The sequence below is a fragment of the Pleuronectes platessa genome, chromosome 2, assembly GCF_947347685.1.
Source record: "Pleuronectes platessa chromosome 2, fPlePla1.1, whole genome shotgun sequence".
Taxonomy (NCBI): Eukaryota; Metazoa; Chordata; class Actinopteri; order Pleuronectiformes; family Pleuronectidae; genus Pleuronectes; species Pleuronectes platessa.
In genome coordinates, this window is record NC_070627.1 from 16,387,108 (window position 1) to 16,408,635 (window position 21,528).

The 21,528-nt window shown below is 44.2% G+C and overlaps 1 protein-coding gene across 1 annotated transcript in view; it reads right to left on the reverse strand.

Annotated features, from left to right (window-relative positions):
• LOC128462373 (low-density lipoprotein receptor-related protein 1-like) overlaps positions 1 to 21,528 on the reverse strand; it is a 92,240-nt gene that overhangs the window by 20,508 nt on the left and 50,204 nt on the right. The window contains 23 exon segments of the mRNA XM_053410649.1: positions 2,234 to 2,439; positions 3,538 to 3,765; positions 4,640 to 4,771; positions 5,147 to 5,391; positions 5,485 to 5,649; positions 5,780 to 5,984; positions 6,889 to 7,086; positions 7,450 to 7,695; positions 7,809 to 8,006; positions 8,090 to 8,272; positions 9,733 to 9,900; positions 10,591 to 10,641; positions 10,942 to 11,022; positions 12,149 to 12,265; positions 12,349 to 12,474; positions 13,906 to 14,046; positions 14,697 to 14,822; positions 14,935 to 15,124; positions 15,877 to 16,099; positions 17,188 to 17,368; positions 17,851 to 18,087; positions 19,399 to 19,542; positions 19,634 to 19,823. Coding sequence (XP_053266624.1) covers positions 2,234 to 2,439; positions 3,538 to 3,765; positions 4,640 to 4,771; positions 5,147 to 5,391; positions 5,485 to 5,649; positions 5,780 to 5,984; positions 6,889 to 7,086; positions 7,450 to 7,695; positions 7,809 to 8,006; positions 8,090 to 8,272; positions 9,733 to 9,900; positions 10,591 to 10,641; positions 10,942 to 11,022; positions 12,149 to 12,265; positions 12,349 to 12,474; positions 13,906 to 14,046; positions 14,697 to 14,822; positions 14,935 to 15,124; positions 15,877 to 16,099; positions 17,188 to 17,368; positions 17,851 to 18,087; positions 19,399 to 19,542; positions 19,634 to 19,823 — 3,981 coding nt within the window.

A 21,528-nucleotide genomic window follows, 5' to 3' on the forward strand; every position in this document is an offset into this window, starting at 1 on the left:
TCAATGTTTTCAACATTTGCAATACATTAAGTATTAAAAGCAGTGACGTCTTCATCAGTTTAAGGCCACTAAAAACCTAATTCAGAGCGTGTGTGTTTGTGTGTCTCTGAGTTCAACTCAGGCACTGAAACATGTCGTCTCTGACTCATCGTCCCATCACTGCCTCCCTCACTCTCCCACACCATAAACACTCTCACATAAACACCTTCCTTTTGCCTTCAATGTCTTTGCTCCTAAAACTGGTCAAAGTCCTCACACACACACACACACACACACACACACACACACACACACACACACACACACACACACACACACACACACACACACACACACACACACACACACACACACACACACACACACACACACACACACACACGAAGGACAATATGACTGAGCGTGTTTAGAAAATGTGCATGTCTATGTTTAAAGGGTATCTATCCTCTGGCCTCATCAGCCACTTCCTGTTGAATCTCACCACATCCACCACACCCTTCATTTGGTTGTTAACATGCCTTTAAATAAAGTTTTTGAATCATTAAACTCCCACACTGTCGTATTTTAGCTCATTCACACTAACACAAGAAGACCAGTTGCACACACAAACGCACACACACACACTAAAGTTTGGGCTTCGCTCTCTTCGACTGCCTCTGCCCCCACCCACTTGTGAGCATATTCTGGGCAGTGTGTGTCTGTTTGTGTGTGTGTGTAAGTGCCAGAAAGCGAGGACAGCCCAAGCGTATGGATCTAACATCTGCTTCTCATTTTCCCCCATGCCAACAACGCTCAGATCAGAAACATTCCTTTGCGTAAGTCGGCTAAGTCTTTTAAAGAGAGGATGGAATACACCGAAAAAACACGAGACGGCAAAAACAATTCTTTAGAAAATATCCTTCCTTCATCCACCTCAAATACTCGAAGGCAAGGGTAGTCCAGCAGGACAAAAAACAAAGTCTATAAATACAGATGCAGATGGTGTGTGTCTCGGGTAAGAGGGGAGAGAGGCCGAGGCCAGGCCGGGGAGCTGAGGTTTCAAGAGGGAGGACAGAAAGGGGAAAAAATGGACATTTGTTGAACAAGGCAGGAGGGGACAGGATGGAAGATACACATTAAAGCAGAAATAGCGACAGAAAGTCACATCAGCTCTAAATAATTCATAGGTACTATCTGAGCACAGGAGCTGTCTTTAAAATTAGAAATGGAGCAAAAGGGAGGAAGAGAGAGACTGAGGAGAAAGATGAAGCAGGGGAGGAAAAATTAGAAGGACTTCCTGAGAGAAGAACAGTCAGAGGTCAGGGACCATTTATACCAAACGCCTCTGCCTGTCGTCGCTGACTGCAAACAGGGGGGGGGGGGCTGACAGCCAGACACTGCCTCAGTGTGTGCAACTGTGTGTGTTTGTGTGTGTGTGTTTGTGTATGTGAGTACTCTTCAGTGTGTGTGTGTGTGTGTAGGTTAAAGGTGAAATCAGGAGGGTGTCTGAGAGCAAAAACTTCATTTTGACTAAGTGTCACAGCTTAATGGAGTGTGTGTGAGTGTGTGCGTGTGTGCATGTGTGTGTGCTCTTTTTTGTTACCTTTTAGGGCTTTTTCAAGTATAAACACTGTGCTTGTCAGGACCAGTGAACCTTATGGGGACCAAATCTTGGTCCTGACTTCATTTCTGAGCTCCTGTTTATGGTTAGTGGTGGTATTGTAGTTTAGGAATAAGAGTTTGCCTCGGACAAATTCATACTTTGTGCCTTTGCCAGTCCTCTTGGATCTGCTACAGACCAGTATGAGATCAGGTACACACGTGTGGAGTACTAGAACAATGCAAAACCTCCTTTTAGTGTGAATGGTACCGGGGGCAAGCACATGTGACCAAAACGAGAACGCAGCACAGAGCAGCCACAGGACCGAGTCCTTCAGGAGGTTCACAATGTTAAATGCTCTGTATTTACATAGAGCTTTTTGAGTCTTCATGCCCACTCAAAGCACTTTACAGTCATTCACCCATTCACACACACATTCAGTACATCTATAGGCATACATTTCCCCGCTGCCACAGTTAGGCAGGAGCAACTCAGTAACTTGCCCAAGGACACTTCAGCATTTGAAATGTAGATCGAACTGCCGACCCTCTGGTAAGTGGACGACCCGCTCTTCCTCCGAAGGCACAGCCACCACCAAAGAATGGAAGTCAATGTAATGTCCTAATGAGAAGACCTGTGTGTGTTTGTGTGTGTCTGTGTATGCATGTGTGTGCATTTGACCCACCCCAGTATTGGATGCAGCACCAGGCAGTGTGGTTTGTCCAGGCCTTGGATGACAGCATTTTTAAAGGAGCCGTCTAATCTGGCGACGTTGATCTGCCTCTTATTGGCGTCGTAGCTGGTCCAGAACAAGTTCCTGGACACCCAGTCCACTGCCAGGCCGTGGGCGTTGGGCAGATCTGAAAAACACACAGTCATTAATCAGCCTTCTCAGTCGTGTTATGTATCTGAAAGAAAAATCTAAAAAGGTCTTTGACCTCTTGGTCAAATTCATAAATCAGAGAGAAAAAGGAGAAGAACTGCAGCAAAAGACATTTTCATCCCTTCACTGAGCCCCTCCCTTCTTTTTTCACTGTTGCTATGCATGTTCAGCTTTTCACTGAAGCACATCAGCTTACTGGAAAACTGTGGCCGATTTAATACTCAAATATTCGAAGTTATATCTGAAACAGTAGTTCTTTGATTTCAAACGGCGGTGGACAAAGACAAAAATGTACTCGATAATTTGATTGAAAAACTTCATCCTCAGGTGACTTTTTTAAAAGAGCTGCATAAAAGAATAATGTAAAATGGTTTCAAATATGAATTTCAGGTGGTGAAAGATGGAGGCTAAAGCTGCATGTCTTAGCAATGAAGACACCATCCGTCAATTTCTTTGTTTTTCACAGCATTATTCTGACGAAGGCTTAATGAGCACTTTGCTAAGTGCAGGGGCTATAATTGGATAATTGCTGTTCAGAAGAAGGCTTTACTGATTTTAATTTTTCTATACAAATATAGATTTGTGTATATAAGGATTTATTTAAACTCAATTTATTATCAATTCTGTTTTTAGTCTCTACTGGCAGGAGCACTTTCTAAAAACCATTTACTGGATTGAAGGGTGTCTTTTCAACGTATGAACATATAATCTAAGGGAAATCGGCTTGAATCCATTATGCCTTTTATTTAAAATATATCATTTCAATTATAATGAAACGCATTCATCTGCCAAGGCCCAACAGTCCCCCCATGAAACCAGGTTTAAAATCACTAGTTTCTAGACTTTCATTTGGCTCTGCACCACATTGCACACACACATAAATATCAGTCCACTAAACATGTCAGATTTTTTTAACCATCAAGATCCATAAATGATTCTCTAAATAATCAATGAAAAGGTTGAAAAATGTAAAAGAAAATGAATACAAACACATACAAAAACATAACCTTGTTGGCGAAGCTATATCTATAAGCACTGAAAACAATAAGTATGGTGTGCGTTGACTCGTCCGTACCAGCAGAGACCACAGTCTCAACTCCCGTGCCGTTAATGAAAGCTCTCTTGATGGTCTGGGTGCGGACGTCGGACCAGTAGATGCGGTGCTCCAGAGCATCGTAGTCCACCACGGTCACGTTGTCGATGTCTGGCACAGTGAAGGAGATGATGTAGTTGTAGTACGGGTTGTCGATGTCCACTCCTCTGATCTCGATCTGCCGGGCGTAGAGCAGGAACTGACGAGACTCTGCGGGGGGGAGGGGGGGGGAGGGGGAGATATTGACATTGCATCCTTCAGTAAATCTCCATCCAGAAGTAAACGTGTTTAATCAAGAGTTAAATGCAGCTTCAAGTCAAGAGTCAAATACATGAGTACACACTGATACCAGGGCTGTGTATTGGTGGTTGCAGCACAGTTGGGTGCGTCTGCACATTATTCCTGCCAATTGCACAAACAGTTAATCCGAGTGTGTCCGGCTGGGTAACTCCACGCTGCAGCCCGGACAGCGGGGGGGCATTCAGTCAGTGCAGATACATGACAGCTGGATCGGTCTCAACAGTCCTATCAACATTTAACTCAGTGCAGCTTAAGTGATAGACAGGAAGAGTGGGGGAGAAAAAGAAAGGGAGACGGGGAGAGTAATGACAGTGTCAGGTTGCATTGGCCGGACCAGAGGAGGTGGGCAATGTGGAAGCTTGTGGCCGATACCTGCATCAGACAGAATGGGGCTCTCCATTCCATTACCCCTGAAGATAATAGAAAGTGCTGCCCTGAATACTAAACTCACACGCTGGACAAACAGGGCCGCTCTCCCTTTTCACACACAGACACTTCAATGTGCACCAAGGTTGTCACAGCAATAGCACCTCAAAGCAAAATAAAGTCCGGATTGTTTAATCCTCTCTTTCACACACACACACACACAAACATATTAAAACACACATATATACAACATGCACAGTAAACAATTCTGCAAGGACAGGGATTACAATGGCATTCAAAAGAGTCTCGCCCAGACCAGAAGCTCAAAGGGCTCAGAGAGAAATCAAAGTATGTTGTCTACAGTCGCCGCATTTAATTAAGCATTTCAACACATTGAAGTGTGTGCGTTCACGTTTACCATAGCATGTGCGCTTGTCAGGGCCCAGTTTCATGAGGTGAGGGCAGGAGCACGAGAACGTCTGGTTGTAGTTGATGAGACAGAGGTGAGAGCACGGATCCTTCCCATCTTTAGCTGCACACGGGTTGGGAGCTGGGGAGATGAGACAATCATTCAGCATGTGTTTTTGAACACATTCTACAAGACATCTATTGTTCCGTCCGTCCCGGGAGAGATACCTCACTTGTGACTCTCCCTGAGGTTTCCCTGTTTTTTAACCCCTGTTGAAAGTTTTTTTTGTTGGTTTTCCTCATCTCAGTCGAGGGTCAAGAGCGGAGGATGTCTCATATTGTACAGATTGTTAGTGCCTGGGACAAACTGGGAGCATGTGCAGCTGACGTGACACTTTGTTCTCTACTCAGGGGACATTTATGGTCGTGACACATTCAACAGATAAAATGGGCTATCAAATACATATTGATTTGATGTTTTTTGCAAGGCTGTGAGGGGTTTTCATGTGCATCTCACCCTGAGGCTGTCGGGATGGATGGAAAACCTGGAGGTCAAAAGGTTGCGTGTTGGTTCTCTGCACTACTGTGACGTTGCCCCCCGTCCACTTGTTGGCCTTGGCCAGTGTGTTGGTCCTCCAGTCCGTCCAGTAAACCTCTCCCCCGTACATGGTGACGGCAAAGGGGTGCGACAGATACTCGTGTCCCCTCAGAACCTCTATGAGGCCCGAACCGTCATATTTGGCTGAATAAATGGCATCAGATCTACAAACAGCACAATCTTCAGTTAGATTTCTGGACATTACTACTGCCTTTCGGTTGTTTTAATAATGTTCATGTCTGTGTCTCCTGTGTGACCTGGCATCGATCCAGAGGATGCGGCGCTCTAGATAATCCACAGTGAGTCCATTGGGCCAGCCTCCATTACCGGTCTCCTTATGGATGGTCTTCCTGCCTTCTCCACTCATGGACGCAGCTTCAATCCGTGGCAGGCTGGCGTCCCAGTCTGTCCAGAAGAGGATCCTGCAAGGCCACAACATGGAGTTATTCAAACTAACCACTAAGGTACAAGAATGAGTGTGTGCCTTTAAGATGCTGTAAATGAGCGTTGTCTGATAAGAGCAGGAGAGAGAATGAGCAGTGCGGTGGTTACCCGTCCCGGGGGTCCAGGGCTATAGCTCGAGGGTGCTCCACCTCCCCGGCCAGCAGAGTAGTCCTCATGGTGCCGTCCAGCTTGGCCACCTCTATCTGATCCAGGTTACTTTCCACCCAGTAAATGTTTCCTGCGATCCAGTCCACAGCCAGACCCTCGGGGGTCGCCAGTCCGTACTGGATGACCACATCGAAGCTAGTGAGGGCTGAGAGGAAGGAGAAGGAATAAAACAGGAGAGACCATCACACATCTTCCTCTGTTTTATATGTTGTCTTTCTTTTCTTTCTTCTCGTTTTGACATTCCTATCTGTATTTTTGTAATTCTCTCCCTCCTTCCTTCCTTCGGAGCAGTGCCTGTCTTTCTTTCTGTCTGTCTGTGTCTCTTTGCAATTTACTTTCTTTATTTTTATCAATTCCATCCTTCCTTCCTCTCTTCCTCCCTCCCTTGGTTGATTTAGTATCTTCCCTCGTTGTGTAAACCTGCTGGAGAGCTCAGATCTTATCACATTTCATTTAGCTCCTCAGTAAAATAAACATCCCTTCAGGCCACTTTAAGTTTCTTAATGAATCCTCACAGTATTTAATGTAATATAAAATGTACGAATCAAAGCTTCCAGGACTGGGATCTGTTGATGGCAGCGTTTCAGTTTCCACTGTGAGGCACTGATTCATTTGGCTTCAACATTTACAAATCATGTAAATGCAATCAAGTTATTCGGGTTTAAAGCTAACATTGCATCGCTAAGTGTAACTGCTTTAATCAAATGACTCGACGCTATGTTTGGGAGACAGCACACGTAAATGTTATAAACAGAAACATAACTAAACGCAGTAGTGGCAGAGCAGGGGGTGCGAATTTCCTGAATGGGCCTCAGAGAATGTAAATGCATGGTGTGCTGAAAGACTAAAGAACCGTCCTCCAGCCTTTTTCAAACCCTTTGATTTTCCTGTGTGTCGCTAATCAGTCTGATTATTGCTGATGAGTCTGTAGCAATGAAAACACACACTTGCTATAAGTAGCCTGTTGGCAACCATCACTATCTGTTACACACAACAACCACATGCAGACACATACACATGAATGCAACATTAGCATCGCAAACACTCACCGCCGTTCTCCGACAGCTTCCCACGATAGATCTTATCCTCCACCACGTCGGTCCAGTAGAGGGCGTTTTCGCTGAGATGGAAGTCGAGGGCGATGGTGTTTCTCAGGCCGGGTACCAACACGCTGAACTCTCCCTTGTTCAGATCGATGCGGCGGATCTCGTGGCGGTTTGAGAAGATGATGAAGGGCTTGAAAGGATCTGCGGAAAAAGAAGCGGAATGATCAGCGGCCACCTTCAAATGTAGAACCACGAGTTCAAAACTGATGATTGTTACTGAGAGTACTGCAGAGCAGTTCTGCTGGAAAACGCTGCAGCCATGTTCCCGTGCAGTGTGTGAGAGTGGGCCTGTGTTGAGAGAGGCTCTAATCCTGGGTAATTAAAACACAGTGTAAATAAGACAGGAGTTATCTGCACCTAGCAGGCAGCAGCTAGAAGAATGACAGGGTGAAGAGCACAGTCATAAACCCATGTTTCCTCATTGGCCAGTAGCTGCTTTAAGAGAACTATACTATTATATGTATGCTAAATCAATACCCCCCCCCCTCCTCCACTGTTCCTCACCTGTGCTCTTGCAGTTCTCCATGTCAGGCTCCAGCTCCCAGCCTTCGTAACATGAGCACTTCACACTGAACTTGTCCTGTTCACAGCGTTGACTGCACTTCAGGTGTTTGGCGCAGAAACTCTGGATCTGACAGGTCTTGTTGTCGGAGCCTAACTCCATGCCGAGCGGACAGGAGCAGATCAGACCTTCGCCAGGGGCCACTGTGCAGTTATGGCTGCAGTCCCCATTGTCCAGTGAACACAGGTCTGCAACACGGAGGAAATCAGAGGATGACTGATGCATGGCGAAGCTACAAAGACCTGTTATCAAACCAGCCACCATCTGTTTTACTCAGCCAGGCTACTGCTGTGTCTCTTACCACAGAGTTTCTCATCAGAGCCATCTGGACAGTCGTCTTTGCCGTCACAAAGTTTCTCCGACGGCAGACAGATGGTGGAGTCGTTGGCGCACACATGATGAGAGAGCTTACACACCAGCGCCTCACAATTGTCCTCGTCCGAGTTGTCCTCACAGTCACTGTCGCCGTCGCACACCCAGGCTTTGCTGATGCAGCGTGCTATGGACAGAAGGCAGGGCAACTTTAAAAAACAAACTTTGTGAACCTCACACAGAACTTAGCTCGGAGTATGGCCTCCTCACCAGAGTCCCTGCAGCCAAACTTGACCGCTGGATCACACATGTGCGTGACCCCCTCGCAGTTCTTCTCGTCGCTCAGGTCCATGCAGTCGGTGTCTCCGTCGCAGCGCCAGCGCAGCGGGATGCACAGGCTGTCCATGCGACACTGAAACTCGTCGGTATGACAACCACCTGGAGGACGTGTGGCTGTGAACAGAAAATCATTATGAGACTCAAAAACCAGATTCTCTTCAGTCACAGCCCTCATCAACTGATTCAGCACACAAAGCCTTAGGCAGAGATGGTTTTTTAATATATATTTATAAAAAAAAGGGACTGTGTTGCAACACCTCTCATCAGCAGATTCAAGGTCAGTGATTTAGTTAAAAACCCAGAGCTGACAGTGAATCACTCCTCCTGTTTGTTAACTGTTAATAGAAGGATAATTACTACTAGATCAACAAAATATCAGGTGTTGTTATGAGATCAGTCACTTTAAATGACTAGCATGAAGTGTCAGCTGTGTTACCATTAGACTGGTGCCAGTGTGACTAATAGGCACAAGGGACCGGTTACACCTGCTGACTGAAATGTAAACACAAGCTATGATTTTAGTGCCAAGCGTAAATCATGGAGTAAATGGCAGTGTAGAGACTTTAGCTTTTATTAATGACTAGCTACTCAGAGTTATTCTTGGTGATGGGGGCCCAGAGTGTGTAATGCACCATGTGCAGCCTCTTCTGGCTTTTTCATATCCAAGTGTGAGATCAGGAGAAATGCATTATCATACATTATCAGTGCGTTGAAGCCGAGTATCAACCGTCCTATCAGCTGCAGCAGCTCATAACTATGGCCTATATACAGATTATTCAGGTTCAGATCTGAATGAAATCAATGTAGACTGTAATCTGGCCTCAAATAACTGCTGTTGAAACAAGTCTTTTCCATAACAGCTCGAGTGTTACGATCACTACATTTTGAATGGCTTCGGTCGTCACAATAACAGGTTATGGCCAAATCCTGCCAGAGTGCAGCATGAAAAAGGACAGGAAGTCAAAATCCAGGTGAGACCAGTCTACCAAGCAAGTGAGGGCAAAAAAAAATGAACCTGTTAAAGCAAACAGACTTAAGTAACAAGATTTATTAGATAAACTATCTCCCTTCATCTTTATATAGAAAGGTATGAAACATCCTGTCGTTTTATAATGAAATTGTTGAGCAAATTTAAACTAAAACGACCACACTGGTTTGCAGATCACTGCAGTTAAGTCAACATACAGTTTGTTCCCCAGATTAATGAGGTCACCATGACCTTTGACCAGTAAAATCTCATCAGTCAATCTGTGAGTCGAAGTGAAAACATTCCCTGGAGGGTTTCTAGAGAACTCATTTCACATCTCTGAGTCCAACTAAACATTTGTGTCAAATTTGAAGAAAATCTCACAAGTCGCTCTCGACGTATTGGGTTCATAAGAATGGGACGGACGGATGGACAACCTTCAAACATCAAGCCTCTGGCTGCCACTGGCGCAGAGGCTTCAATAGTTTTTCAGAATTTATCTGGATCCTTAGAAACATTTCTTTCATACAGTCATCTGCTGCAGTGAAGAGTTCCCTCACTGTGAATGGAGCAGACACCACCTGACGGTGCAGGTTAAGACACTGACCCTGATTGGTGCAGTTTGCATGCGTCTCGTCGCTGTAGTCCCCGCAGTCATTGTCTCCGTCACAGGTCCAGTAATCCGGTATGCAGCGGCCGCTGTTGCACTTGAACTGAGCGCTGGAGCAGGAGTGACTACAGCCTGCCTCATCACTGTTGTCCCCACAGTCATTATCTGAAAAACAAACACAGTCAAACAACACCCACGCTCTCACATTACACCACTGCCTCAGAGGGAAACAAATAGTGTATATATCAATTTGCAGGAAAGTAATTACTTTTTTCACAATTAACATAGTGACAGTGGCTATGAAATACAAATGAAATAGAATGTGAGAGATGAGAGTTCAGATAATGACAGAAACTGCATAGATCACACCATGCACCATGAGGGAATGTACCCAGCTGATACATTAAGCCTGGCAGCAGAGCTTCACAAGCAGTTTAAGGTTCAAATGTTAAAGGGCAAACTAACACATAACTTTCTATCCATATGAAATCTTGCAGTAGTTCATTAAGCTATTAATGAAATAAATCTATGTTCTGTTGATAAACTCCTATGATCATTAAACTTGCGTCGAATTAAATCTACTCTGAATTAAATCAGGTTTCAATAATTTAATTGCCAACAAAGCAAATTCAATTAGAGGTTTCTGTGTATTTAGCCGACTGAGTTATGCTTTTCATTTAGCTTCAGACCTGTGTGCAGCAGACTAAATAAATGAATTGCAGCGGTTTTGGCCTCAGCGTGTGGCCTCGTTCAACTAGCAGGGAAGCAGCACTGATCTCTCACTGGTTCAACTCCTAAAGAGCTATAGGCTCTAGCGTCATGGCCGTTTTGGTGCATGTTGATCTATGCACTAACCGGGCAGGTTTGGACAATGCAACTCATCAGAGCCGTCACCACAATCCTTTTCTGAAAGACAGAATCAACGGAAGACAGCAGAGTGGGCGACGGGCACAACACGGAACAAAACCAGCAAACACAGAACAACAACAACAACAACAGCAACAACAACAATAGCAGGAGCATCAGCTACAACAACAGCAACAACAGGGGTAGGAGAGAAAAGCTGAACACACACCAACATACAGGGTGACAATAAAAGAGGAGTGTGTGCCAATATGAGGCTGGTGGCAAAACATGCAGAGAACATGGTGACACGGGGAAGCGAGGGGAGACTGATGAAGAATCAAATGAAGAGCAGGCACTGACCATTATCACAGCGCCAGTTAATGTTGATGCAGCGTCCGTTGTTGCAGGTGAACTGGGTGAGGGGGAAACACGTGGGGTAGGCTGTGGACAGAACGAGAGGTCAGACATGTTGCTGCTTATGTCTCCTAAAATCTGACAATGTCAAAGGTCATAAATCATCCTACAGCAGAGTACAAAGTACACACATTCTGTACTCAAGCAGAAGAACAGATACTTGTCCAAACTAGAAAACCAGTGCAGTTTTACGTCTAGATATTGTCGTATAATGTAACTAAGTATTTGTATATTGTTACTTCCCACTAAGGTTGCAAAGGGGCGGACAATTTCCGGTAAATTTCCGGAAACTTTCCATGGGAATATTGAGCTCGGGAATTATGGGGATTTTGAAGAAAAAAAATATTCGCAAATTAAACGCTGCGCAATAAAAACATCATTCAAAACTCTATTTTAAAGATGTATTGAATTCAACACACGCAGCACATGGAATTTCAACCCTGCACTGTGCATTTCTCCATCACATGCACAGATAATTCCCAGCATCCTGCACACTACAGCACGGCTATTGAGGCCTGCTGTGTGCAGGACTAGTCAGGTGAGTTTCGATGATATTACTGGGGGAAATATATTAGCATGCTGATTGATGATTGTTCATCTGTCCATCTAGCCTCTTTCTATTCATTTATCCATCAATTGTAAATACTTTTAAAGACGATTCCAATTGTTTGGCCTACTATTTATATCTCTGGCATTGCATTGGTGTTTTTTTTTCAAGCTTTTTTTCTCATCTTATTCTACAGAACACTTCCACGTGCACTATCTCATGTGTGGAGACATTTCACCCCAGCCAATGTAGAGGAAAGGCTGTGTACATTTGCAAATAGGATGCAAAGACCTATGTTGAGAATGACACAAAGATACAGAAGCATAAATTGCCCAAAGTTTCCTCAGGCCTAAAATCAGCCTATGACAAAACAAAATGTCTATATTTATGTCTGTATATGACAAGGTAAAAACAGTTAGTATAAAATACCCACACAATTTCCATTATTTCCCCATTAATTCCTGTTAATTCCCGTTTATCCCCATTGAAAGTTTCCCACTTTGAATATTCTCGGAATTTTGCAATCCTACTTCCCACAATTGTTATTTTGCTACTTTCCACTTCTTCCCTAAGGCTACTGTAAATCGGGAGGAGAAGTTGACCAACCACAGGAGGCGGGTTCATCCGACCGATCGCCACAGTCATCATCAAGGTCACACGTCCACGAAAGAGGGATGCAGCGCCCACTGGCACACGAGTACTGATTGGGCGGGCAGGTCCGAGCTAAAATCAAAGACGACACTCACGTCACATGTGAATAAAATGAACGGTCAGATTCTAGTATGGGGGTGTTTGTGTTTGCGCACCCGAGCAGGTGGTGTTAGACTCGTCCTCGTCGTTCCCACAGTCATTGTCGCCGTCGCACAGCCAGCGCAGAGGGATGCAGCGGTTGTTCTTGCACTTAAATCTGTCCGTGGGGCAAGTGTGCTGGTCTGGAAGAGAAGAAGGGTGAACAAATTAGATGTCGATAGGGGGAACGGAGGGGAGAGGAGAAGCCATGTGAGGGCGGTAAAGGATAGAAAGGTGAAGGAGTGGAGAGTCGTGACGCTGCGGCAGACATCCTAGCCGCGTTGGACTGGATTTCTGTTTGTGTCAGGAATGGGAACGTGTCTGTGCTTTGACCACAGACAGACTTTCCAGATTCACAGACACAGCCACATTCCTCCTCGCACACAAAACTCCCTCACTGTGTACTCGCATACACACACAATTTGAGCATATAAACACACACACACACACACACACAGGATTCAGAGGCCGCTCTCTCATTTCATTGTTGGCGTCACCAGACTGTCAAACTCAGACTGCCAGAGGTCATTTGACTCGGTACCAACAGAAGTTTGGAGTTTCTTTCCTTTCTTTATTCAAGGGCGTGCTCTTTCATTTTGAGAGCATTATTTCTTCATTTCACATTCAGATTTTGAAATGTGTCTCCTAAAATCCATGCCCTCGCTCTCAGGTAGTTTCTGTTAGCGTGTCAAATCCACTCTGCTCCAGCTCAAATCTGTTTCAGGGAACTGTTTGGATTTCTCTACAAACTTAAGGTCTCGACCTTATTATGTCATGATTTGGCTGACAGAATACATTTTATTACAATCAATTCTTCATTTATATTATGGACTTCTGTGTGAAGCACTTTTTAACCTTGTTTAGATAAGTGCTATTCAAATAAAGTTATTATTATAATATGTCTGCACTCAGAGTCCTTCTCCTCGCAGCCAGGCTGCTACTGTGCCCTCGAGAAGCTTCTGCTCTCAGATTTCTGCATCTTGATGTTGTAGGTAAGTTCACTTTATATGTGTGGGTGTGAAAACCTCTTTGACATCAAAATCTGCTGGTTTATCCACTAAACTTAACAAAAAAAGGCTTTACCATTGCCAGAGGGTAGTTTGTCTTGCTTTCCGCTCTTTAACCTCGCTCCCTTGAAGAATTAGCATCTTCACCTGTGTGTCTCATTTCCATCACAACGTATCGGAGCCTGAACAAATAATTCAGTCATTTAACCCAGGACGGAGATTTGATTGGATCTATCACTTTTTCAGAAAGAAACCAGATGTTATTGGGTTTTTGACCAGTGGAAAAGGGGCTTTAGAGTCTGGACACCCAGACTAACCAGTCAGATCAGGTCCAGATGGGTCGGGCCGGTTTTGGAAAAAAACTCAAAATGATATTCTGCGTGATTTGTTATGTTGCACATGCCAGAAATCTGGAAAAACATTGGACTCAGGTTGGTTCAGACCCAACAAACAGAATGCCTGTCAGGTTTGGGTTAGGCTCGAATTAGTTTTCCTCCTTGGCTTGGTGGGATTTGTGTGTGTGTGTGTGTGTGTGTGTGTGTGAGTGTGTGTGTATATGAGACTCACGGCACAGCTCAGGAGCCTCGTCGCTGTTGTCCAAACAGTCATTGTCTCCGTCACACTTCCAGCGCTCCTGGATGCAGCGGTTGTTCTTGCAGGCAAACTCTCCAGCCTGGCACTGAGGAGGGGGCTCGTAGGACGGGTTGGCTGTGGAGGGAGAAGTGGAGGAATAAACACAATGTGAAAACCAGGTCACAGAGAGGCAGGTCACAGTCTTTGATTTCAAGACGCTGCAAAAGGAAAATGGGAACTGCTCTTTTCCATGGGAACACATATATATTGTATTGTATTGCTATTATATCTTTAGATCATCCTGTCTTTGACTTAAGTGGGGTTAGGCAACATAACAAGAACAGCGTTAATACTCTGGACCTCACACAGACTAAGTAACATTATGCTGCTGTTATTGTGGCCTCCTCTGGTGTGTTCACACAGTCACTGTCACACAGCATGACTCATCTTCTCCACCATACTGGAAATAAAACCATGTAAATGTACCTTCATGGAAAAAAGCCTTCAGTCCGGCACACTGAAAATAACATTTATTCATATTGGCCTTTCTCTCACCTTGTGCATTGTAGACTATGAGACTGTGGGTTTCTAGTGCTGTTTCGTTGCAAGTTTAATCACTTTATAATACATTATGTATATGTATAAATAATATATCATTTGTTTATTAACTCTATGTTTTTTTTTTATTTATCTGAAGCACTTTGTGAACTAGCTCTAAGGGCAGATGCTCTGCTAAATAAATTGCATTTCAAACACATCCACCCACAATGCGTTCCTGTTTGTACCTTTGCAGCTGGTGTTGTCGGCTGGGTCTAATATCTGATCCTCTGCACAGGCACACTGTCTTCCCTCTGGTATGGCCAAACACAGACTGCTGCAGCCTCCGTTGTACACCCGACACGCATTAGAGCCTGTGGATGAACACACATGAATGTACACAATCGTTTTTTTCCTGATGTTTGAACTCGCGTGGATAACTGGTTGAGCAGAGGGCCACTGTCTGTGTGATCCGTCGCCCGTTACCTTGCTGCTGCTGAGCATCGTACATGCGGATCTCAAAGATGGGCGGTCGCTCGTTGCGCAGCAGAGTTGCGGTGCCTGTTGTCGTGTCCAACTTGTATATGCTGCCGCTGCGGTACTCGTTCCAGAACAGGAAGTGTTTATAGTGGCACAGACCGAAGGCGTGGTTCAGCTCCTGACCTTCGTACACCGTCTGGTTTGATGTGAGGGAAACAAGAAGATGTCAAACTGTGATATGAATTCATTTGTTTGTGTTTTCTATCAGTTTATGTGAAAGTTAATTATACTTCACATCTAGCACTGGTGGTGAGCTGCCGTGTAGGTTATTTGAAGCTTTAAAAACGGGGTGGAATGTCATGATTGACAGCTGAGACTGACTTGTGATTGGTCACTAACGCGGCTCCATCACCCAATCATTACTATGACTCTGGCTCCGAATGCGCTTTCGTACCAGATATTTCAGCTTCAGTTCTGGACAATAGCAGGACGCGTAGATCTGTAGTACATTTTTATATAAAGTCTATAGTATAAACCAACATTGCACTTAGTAAAGTAACAAGTCTCTGAGCAATAAATCATAAATCTATGAGGCCCTAAAATAACAGTTTTCAGTGATATTTAGACTATGAGAGTAAATATTTAGATTTAATATCATTCTAGTTTCTGGATTTTAAATATCAAATGTTAGAATCAACACCATTAAACCAAAATATATCCGACACACGGGCCATTTAAAAACAAAATATCATCAGTGTAGCCACAAGGAGTGACCAGTAGTTAGAAAAGCCCTCAGATCCTGACTACACTGTGACGGACCACCCACAGTCTTCCACTGCTTCAAAGCTCATCCACAGCTGCTCTGAATAACTCCCCGCTCTGACTCCAGCGAGCCGCTCCGTCTCTCGACTGCAGCAAAATGATTCTGAGCGATGGCGGACGGCTGACCTTGCGCTCCGTGCTGTTGAGATAGACCATCTCGATGCGGTCGTAGAAGGCGTCCACCCAGTAGAGGATGCCCTGTGGGATGTCCAGACTCAGGCCGTTGGGCCACAGCACCGTCTTGCTGGTCAGGAACACATGCCTGTTGGAGCCGTCCATCCACGCCCGCTCGATTTTGCCTCGCTTGCTCTCCTTGGGGTCCTCCTCCCAGTCCGTCCAGTACATCCACCTGAGGAGGCAACGGAGGGACTGATGAGGTGAGTGCACATGTGAGACAGTAAAAAAAACAAAAAAAGGAGAAACCCGGTATTAACAGAGGCAAATCTAAGCTGCCCTACAGCAATCAACCTTTTCTCAGAGCTTCCAGTGAGGCTCCGCTGTGTTTCTCAGTTTCCCAGGCCGAACCAGTGTTTGTCACCAGGTACTTCCAGACGAGTCAATCTTCACCTAATCTCAGCTCAGCCTGTGAGCACTGCAGCTCTGACAAGCCACATTAAGCAAAACTACACACGTCCTCCCCTGTGCTGGAATATGACTGGCATTAGAATTAACTTTTCATGTTTCCTTTTCCATCGGTCTCTTCCTCTCCTTTTCTGCAGAGTCCTCCCTCCGCCTCCTCCTGCCTCTTTCCTCTCTCAGCCTGATTGATAGCAGGCATTAGTGCAGGCAAGTGTCTTTCCCTCGAGGATTGTGCGGACACACATCTCCCTGTCGCTTGCAATCCACAGAGTGTGTGTTTATGAGCCAGTGTTTTCCGGAGAGAAAGGAGGTCATATCAGAGATATACCTACTTGTTAATAAGCTTGTGGAAATCTACCATTTAATGTGCAGTATGTCTCATCTGTTTGAATAAACAGCGAGTGATACATGTGGACGAGGGAGATTTTACATTTCAGGGTAAAAAAAACGCAGATAAAAAACATTATTAATTATTGGGGAGAGACAGTCATCGCACGTAATACAAGTAATGAAGACCTCTGACTGGAGAGATAAGTGAACCAGAGACAGAAAGAGGGTAAAGAGAGATATGAGTTTGGTGAGAGGCCGGCCACAGAGCTGCAGGACTATGTCATCGCAGCCAACCCTCACTGTATATCGCACTCCATCAAAGACACACACCATCATCCTTCATTAACCTTCTTAACATCACCAGAATTCAAAGTGCTGCCTAAATCTTGCACCTTTCTATCAACTTTCCTTCTACAAAGACAGTGTAGTGTTGTTTAATAATATTCATCCTCTTTTTTTTTTGAGGGGGGGAAGACGAATACACACACCAAAACTTCATCGCAGCCTCCATCTATTAGTCGCACTTACCCGTGGAGAGGATCGACAGCGATGGCCCGAGGGTGAGTCATCTTTCCTTCGATGAGGGTTTTGCGCGTCTGTGAAGCCTTTTCCAGCCGAGCCACGCTGATGGTTTTCTTGGGCCCGTCGTCCGTCCAGTACAAGTTGTCGGCCATCCAGTCCACAGCGATGCCCTCGACTGTGTGGATCCCTGAGACACAAACACGGAATGTGAGTGAGAAGTCTGTTTCTGCAGCACAGACATGAACATCGCTCACTAGAGGCAGAACTCAAAACCACCTTTTTTCATAGTTTTGGGTTTAAGCCTTGATCTCTTACTGGATCACTGCCTATTGATGCATATATGACCTTTTGAAAACAAGCTTTTATTTCACTGGAAATGAGTGCGGTGTGATGAAACTCTTGATCTAAGTAGTGCTTAACATTAAACACGCAAATATGGTTCTGTTAACGAGGGTTTAAGCTTGTAAAATAATTATAAAGCCTGTGGTTGTTTGTTTCCTCTTGTAAACCTGTAAAAAAAAAATTTCCTCGAGTTGTAACTTAACTTAACCCTCCGTGCATGAGCAGATTCAGTGTCAAACAAAGAGCGGAAAGTCTGAGTCATCGGTTTCACACAGTTTTCTGCCTTGGCTCTCTGCCGTCACATGATCATGAAGTCTCTGCACCAACCTTCTTTCATGATAGTGTCTCTCTCCGTCCCGTCAATCTTCTGTCGTCCAATGATGAAGCTGGTGGCGTCGGCAAAGTAAATGAACTCGCTCTCCGAGTGGAAGTCCAGAGCTCGGGGGTTCATCAGGTTTTCTATGGGGATCATGTACTCGTCCGGCACCTTGGCGTTCATGTCCATGCCCCTGATGACCCCCGGGCGACCTTTACCATAGACCAGGAAGAGCTCGTGTTCGGGTTCTGCGGCCAAACGGGAAAACATGGGAAAAGGGGATAAGAGAAAAAGAGAGTAACTTAGATCTGCATTTGTGGGGTTGATTGTCTGTTAATTATAAAGTGTTTAGCTTTGACAACACACAAGCTCAGCAGAAGCCCTAAATGAGAATGAAGTCATTTTCAATGGAGAGGCAGAGGAGTAAAGATCGCCTCTCGTTAAATCAACTGAGTTATTTTCAAGGACAGTCTCTTCTCCGACGGCGGATCAATATGAGGATATTAATGGTTGATAGAATATTAGAACACTTCTCAGAACACGCTGAATCAGGAAGACGGCTTTACGCAGAGGTCGGTGGGGAGCTAGAGAGCCAGACTAAGTTATGGTGCAGCTCAGCTACTTTGTTCAGAGCTCTTTTCCAGTCTGCAGCTCAGGGGAGGAGTGCATCCCTCTTACAAACCTCAGCTGCCCTCGGCTTTAGGTCAACGGAGCTGAATATCTGTGGCTGCCAAGTTTATACTTACAGTTGCTCTAGGAAGACGACCACATCCGTTGTGGATGTGCTGAATCGATGAGGACGAACCCAACAGAGCAATCAGATGAGCTTGAGTAACCCTAACATGATCCAAATGTGCGTTTGAATCGATTTAAACTGGATGTGAAAATGTATAGTGTCAAAATAATGTTTTCAGTGTGTTTCTTCTAAAATAACAGGCAAAAAGAATGTATTCTCTACTTTTAGGTTAATTTCCAGTTTGTCTTCTAATGTTAATTTAGCTATTTCAACCATTTATCGGTTACTTTTCACCACATCTTAGTTTTCAGGTGTTCATATAATATTGATTTAGCTAATAAACATTCATCCATTACTTTAATTTAATTATTTAAACTGTTAATCTATTAATTTTAACTCTCTTCATTTAGCTGATACTCATAGAGATAAACAACCATTTATTCATTACTTTGCTTTATTCATGTATTTATCGATTATTATACTGAGACATATTTCATATTTTAGGTTAGGAATCAGTTTCAATCTTTTATATTATAATTAGCCAACTCTTTATGCCTCTTCCTTGTGATATGGCTGACAGAATGAATTTGTATATGAATTTCAAATGACCTAAGCTTCCTCACTGTGTAACAACGTACCAGCTGGCCACAACAGAACCAGCAGCTTAAGTACCAGCACCACTGGTTTGGAGTCAACGCTTGAACGTTGGAAAGAATCTTTACACGACTGGACTTTCTTTGTAGACGATTTGAAAGAAGATGTGTAGATTTGCAGTTGCTGAACTGAATCATTGATCTTACATTACATTAGAAGTCCAACTCACTTTTACAGGACTTGCCATCGCTGCCCAGACTGAATCCCGAGCGACAGCGGCAGGTTCGGGTCTTGTGGCCGTTTCCCAGCAGACAGATGTCAGAGCAGCCTCCAGCCTTCCCATTCTGGTCCACCTCACATGCATGGCTCCGCACTGAACACCAAGAGGTTGGCAAGTATTAATACATCATTTAGCTGTGCGTGACACACTGAAGTGTGGTTCTGTGTGTGTGTGCGTGGCCAACCTGGAGGCTGACGTCTCTGGTGGTAGACGTGCAGCGCGCCTCCCTTGTCCACCCTGGTCACTACTTGGTAGTCTGTGCTGTTGAAGCGATTGACCCTGATCACGCTGGTCTTTGGCTGCATGTTGGCATTGTCTGAATTGGTGGCGTACAGATAGTTTTCAAACACAGTCAGGCCGTAGAGGTGCTCGATCTGAAAAGGAAAAATGGGAGATTAAAGAAAGCTCCACAAAAACACAGTTCATCTCTGTGGTCTTTCTTGCGGCTAAAGTATTGATGTCTTTATGACATATTATTACTAATCTAAGTTTGTAACAATCCAACCACAAATGAGAGTTGGGTCACGGTATGCGGTAAGACTGTTCTGCCTCTAAAAACAAATATACAAGTACTTTATTCTCTTAGAAGTTAAAGTTTCATGTGCTCCCATAGGGACGGAGTTCGCATCAGTGCTGCCTCTGTGTATTAAATCTTCACTTCAGTTCAGTTGTGCACATGTCTTCTCACTGCGTTTTTCAGTGTTGAACTCTCCTGCAGCATCTTCATACAGTTTCTTGTCTGATGTTATGTGTTAATATGTGTGTAAACAGTAACACAGACAAATGTGTCCTGATATATGAAAATAACCAAAACCATTTAGACAAAACTCAAAAACAACGTGAAGCAACATTTAGCCGAGTTGTTTATGTTCTATATCAGGAGACGAGAGACTCTGCTGTATGAAGACGTACTGTTGCCATGGTAACCTGCATTTAAATAAACCATGGGCACTGATGTGGAAACGTGTTTAAACTGTTTACCGTAACTCTTCTGGAAATGTCTTGATATACAATTTCAAAAGCCACTCGCTCAGAAACTGGTGTGTTGCGTGACACAAGTATAAAGTGGTTTTGTAAAGCGACAAAGCGTCCAGAGATTTCACAATAGACACGAACATCATCTGAAAAGACAATCAGGAGGACGAGGGCTGTCTGATCTGACTCGGTGTCTCCAGAGCCCGAGGCAGGACTCCGATCTGTCACAGCAGGCTGTAAGGAGCTCAGCGGGTCGTAGAGACACACACAGCCAATAAGATACATAGTTATTAACAAAGGCTGGAGGGCAGAGCTCTGTGGAGGTGACACCGTCAATTAGAATGAGGGTGTGAGGAAACATGATATTGCTCTGTGTCACCTTTGCTCACAGATTTAACCGAGACAAACCAGACCAACGTGAGCCATGAGAAAAAAGCTATAGATTGGAGCCTGGGTGATTTATTGATTGGCTAAATAAAATTGACCGACATGAGCCATTCAAAAACATACCATCTGCATTTATGTCTGCTCATTTGAAATCTTTTACAGAACAAAATTATTAAGAAAAGATGTGCATTTATTGTTTGTTTACTCAATTAAAGTGATATTTGGTTGTAGTTGGCTTCTCCTTGTTTGTAGGGCCAAACAGTTTTCATATCAGTCGATATCGATAATTATCATGATCAATGTCAAATTATTACTTCTTTAGAGTCACTGATTTTGCTTCTGGTTTTAAACTTTTCTAAATGGACAGAGAACGACAAACACAATTATGTGTTAAACCTCCTCACTGTGTAGAATGGAGAAGGCTTATATTAATGTATATTGAACCTTTGTTATTGATACTGATGAACATTGACACACGATAATTACAGATTTTCTGTTTTAATTTTCCGGCCCTAATTATTTATAATAAAGGTTATGGTTAAGTCAAAAACCTGAGAAAAATCAAACAACGCCTGAATCTCCATTTGACTTTAAAAAAGTCAAACTCTAAGTTTCCCCTGCAGCTTAAAGAGACCAGTTAGAAGGAGAGACAAATGCTGCAGATAAACCAGCCCGAAAAGCAGCATCATCAATAACCACCCTGCTTTATAACCTCTG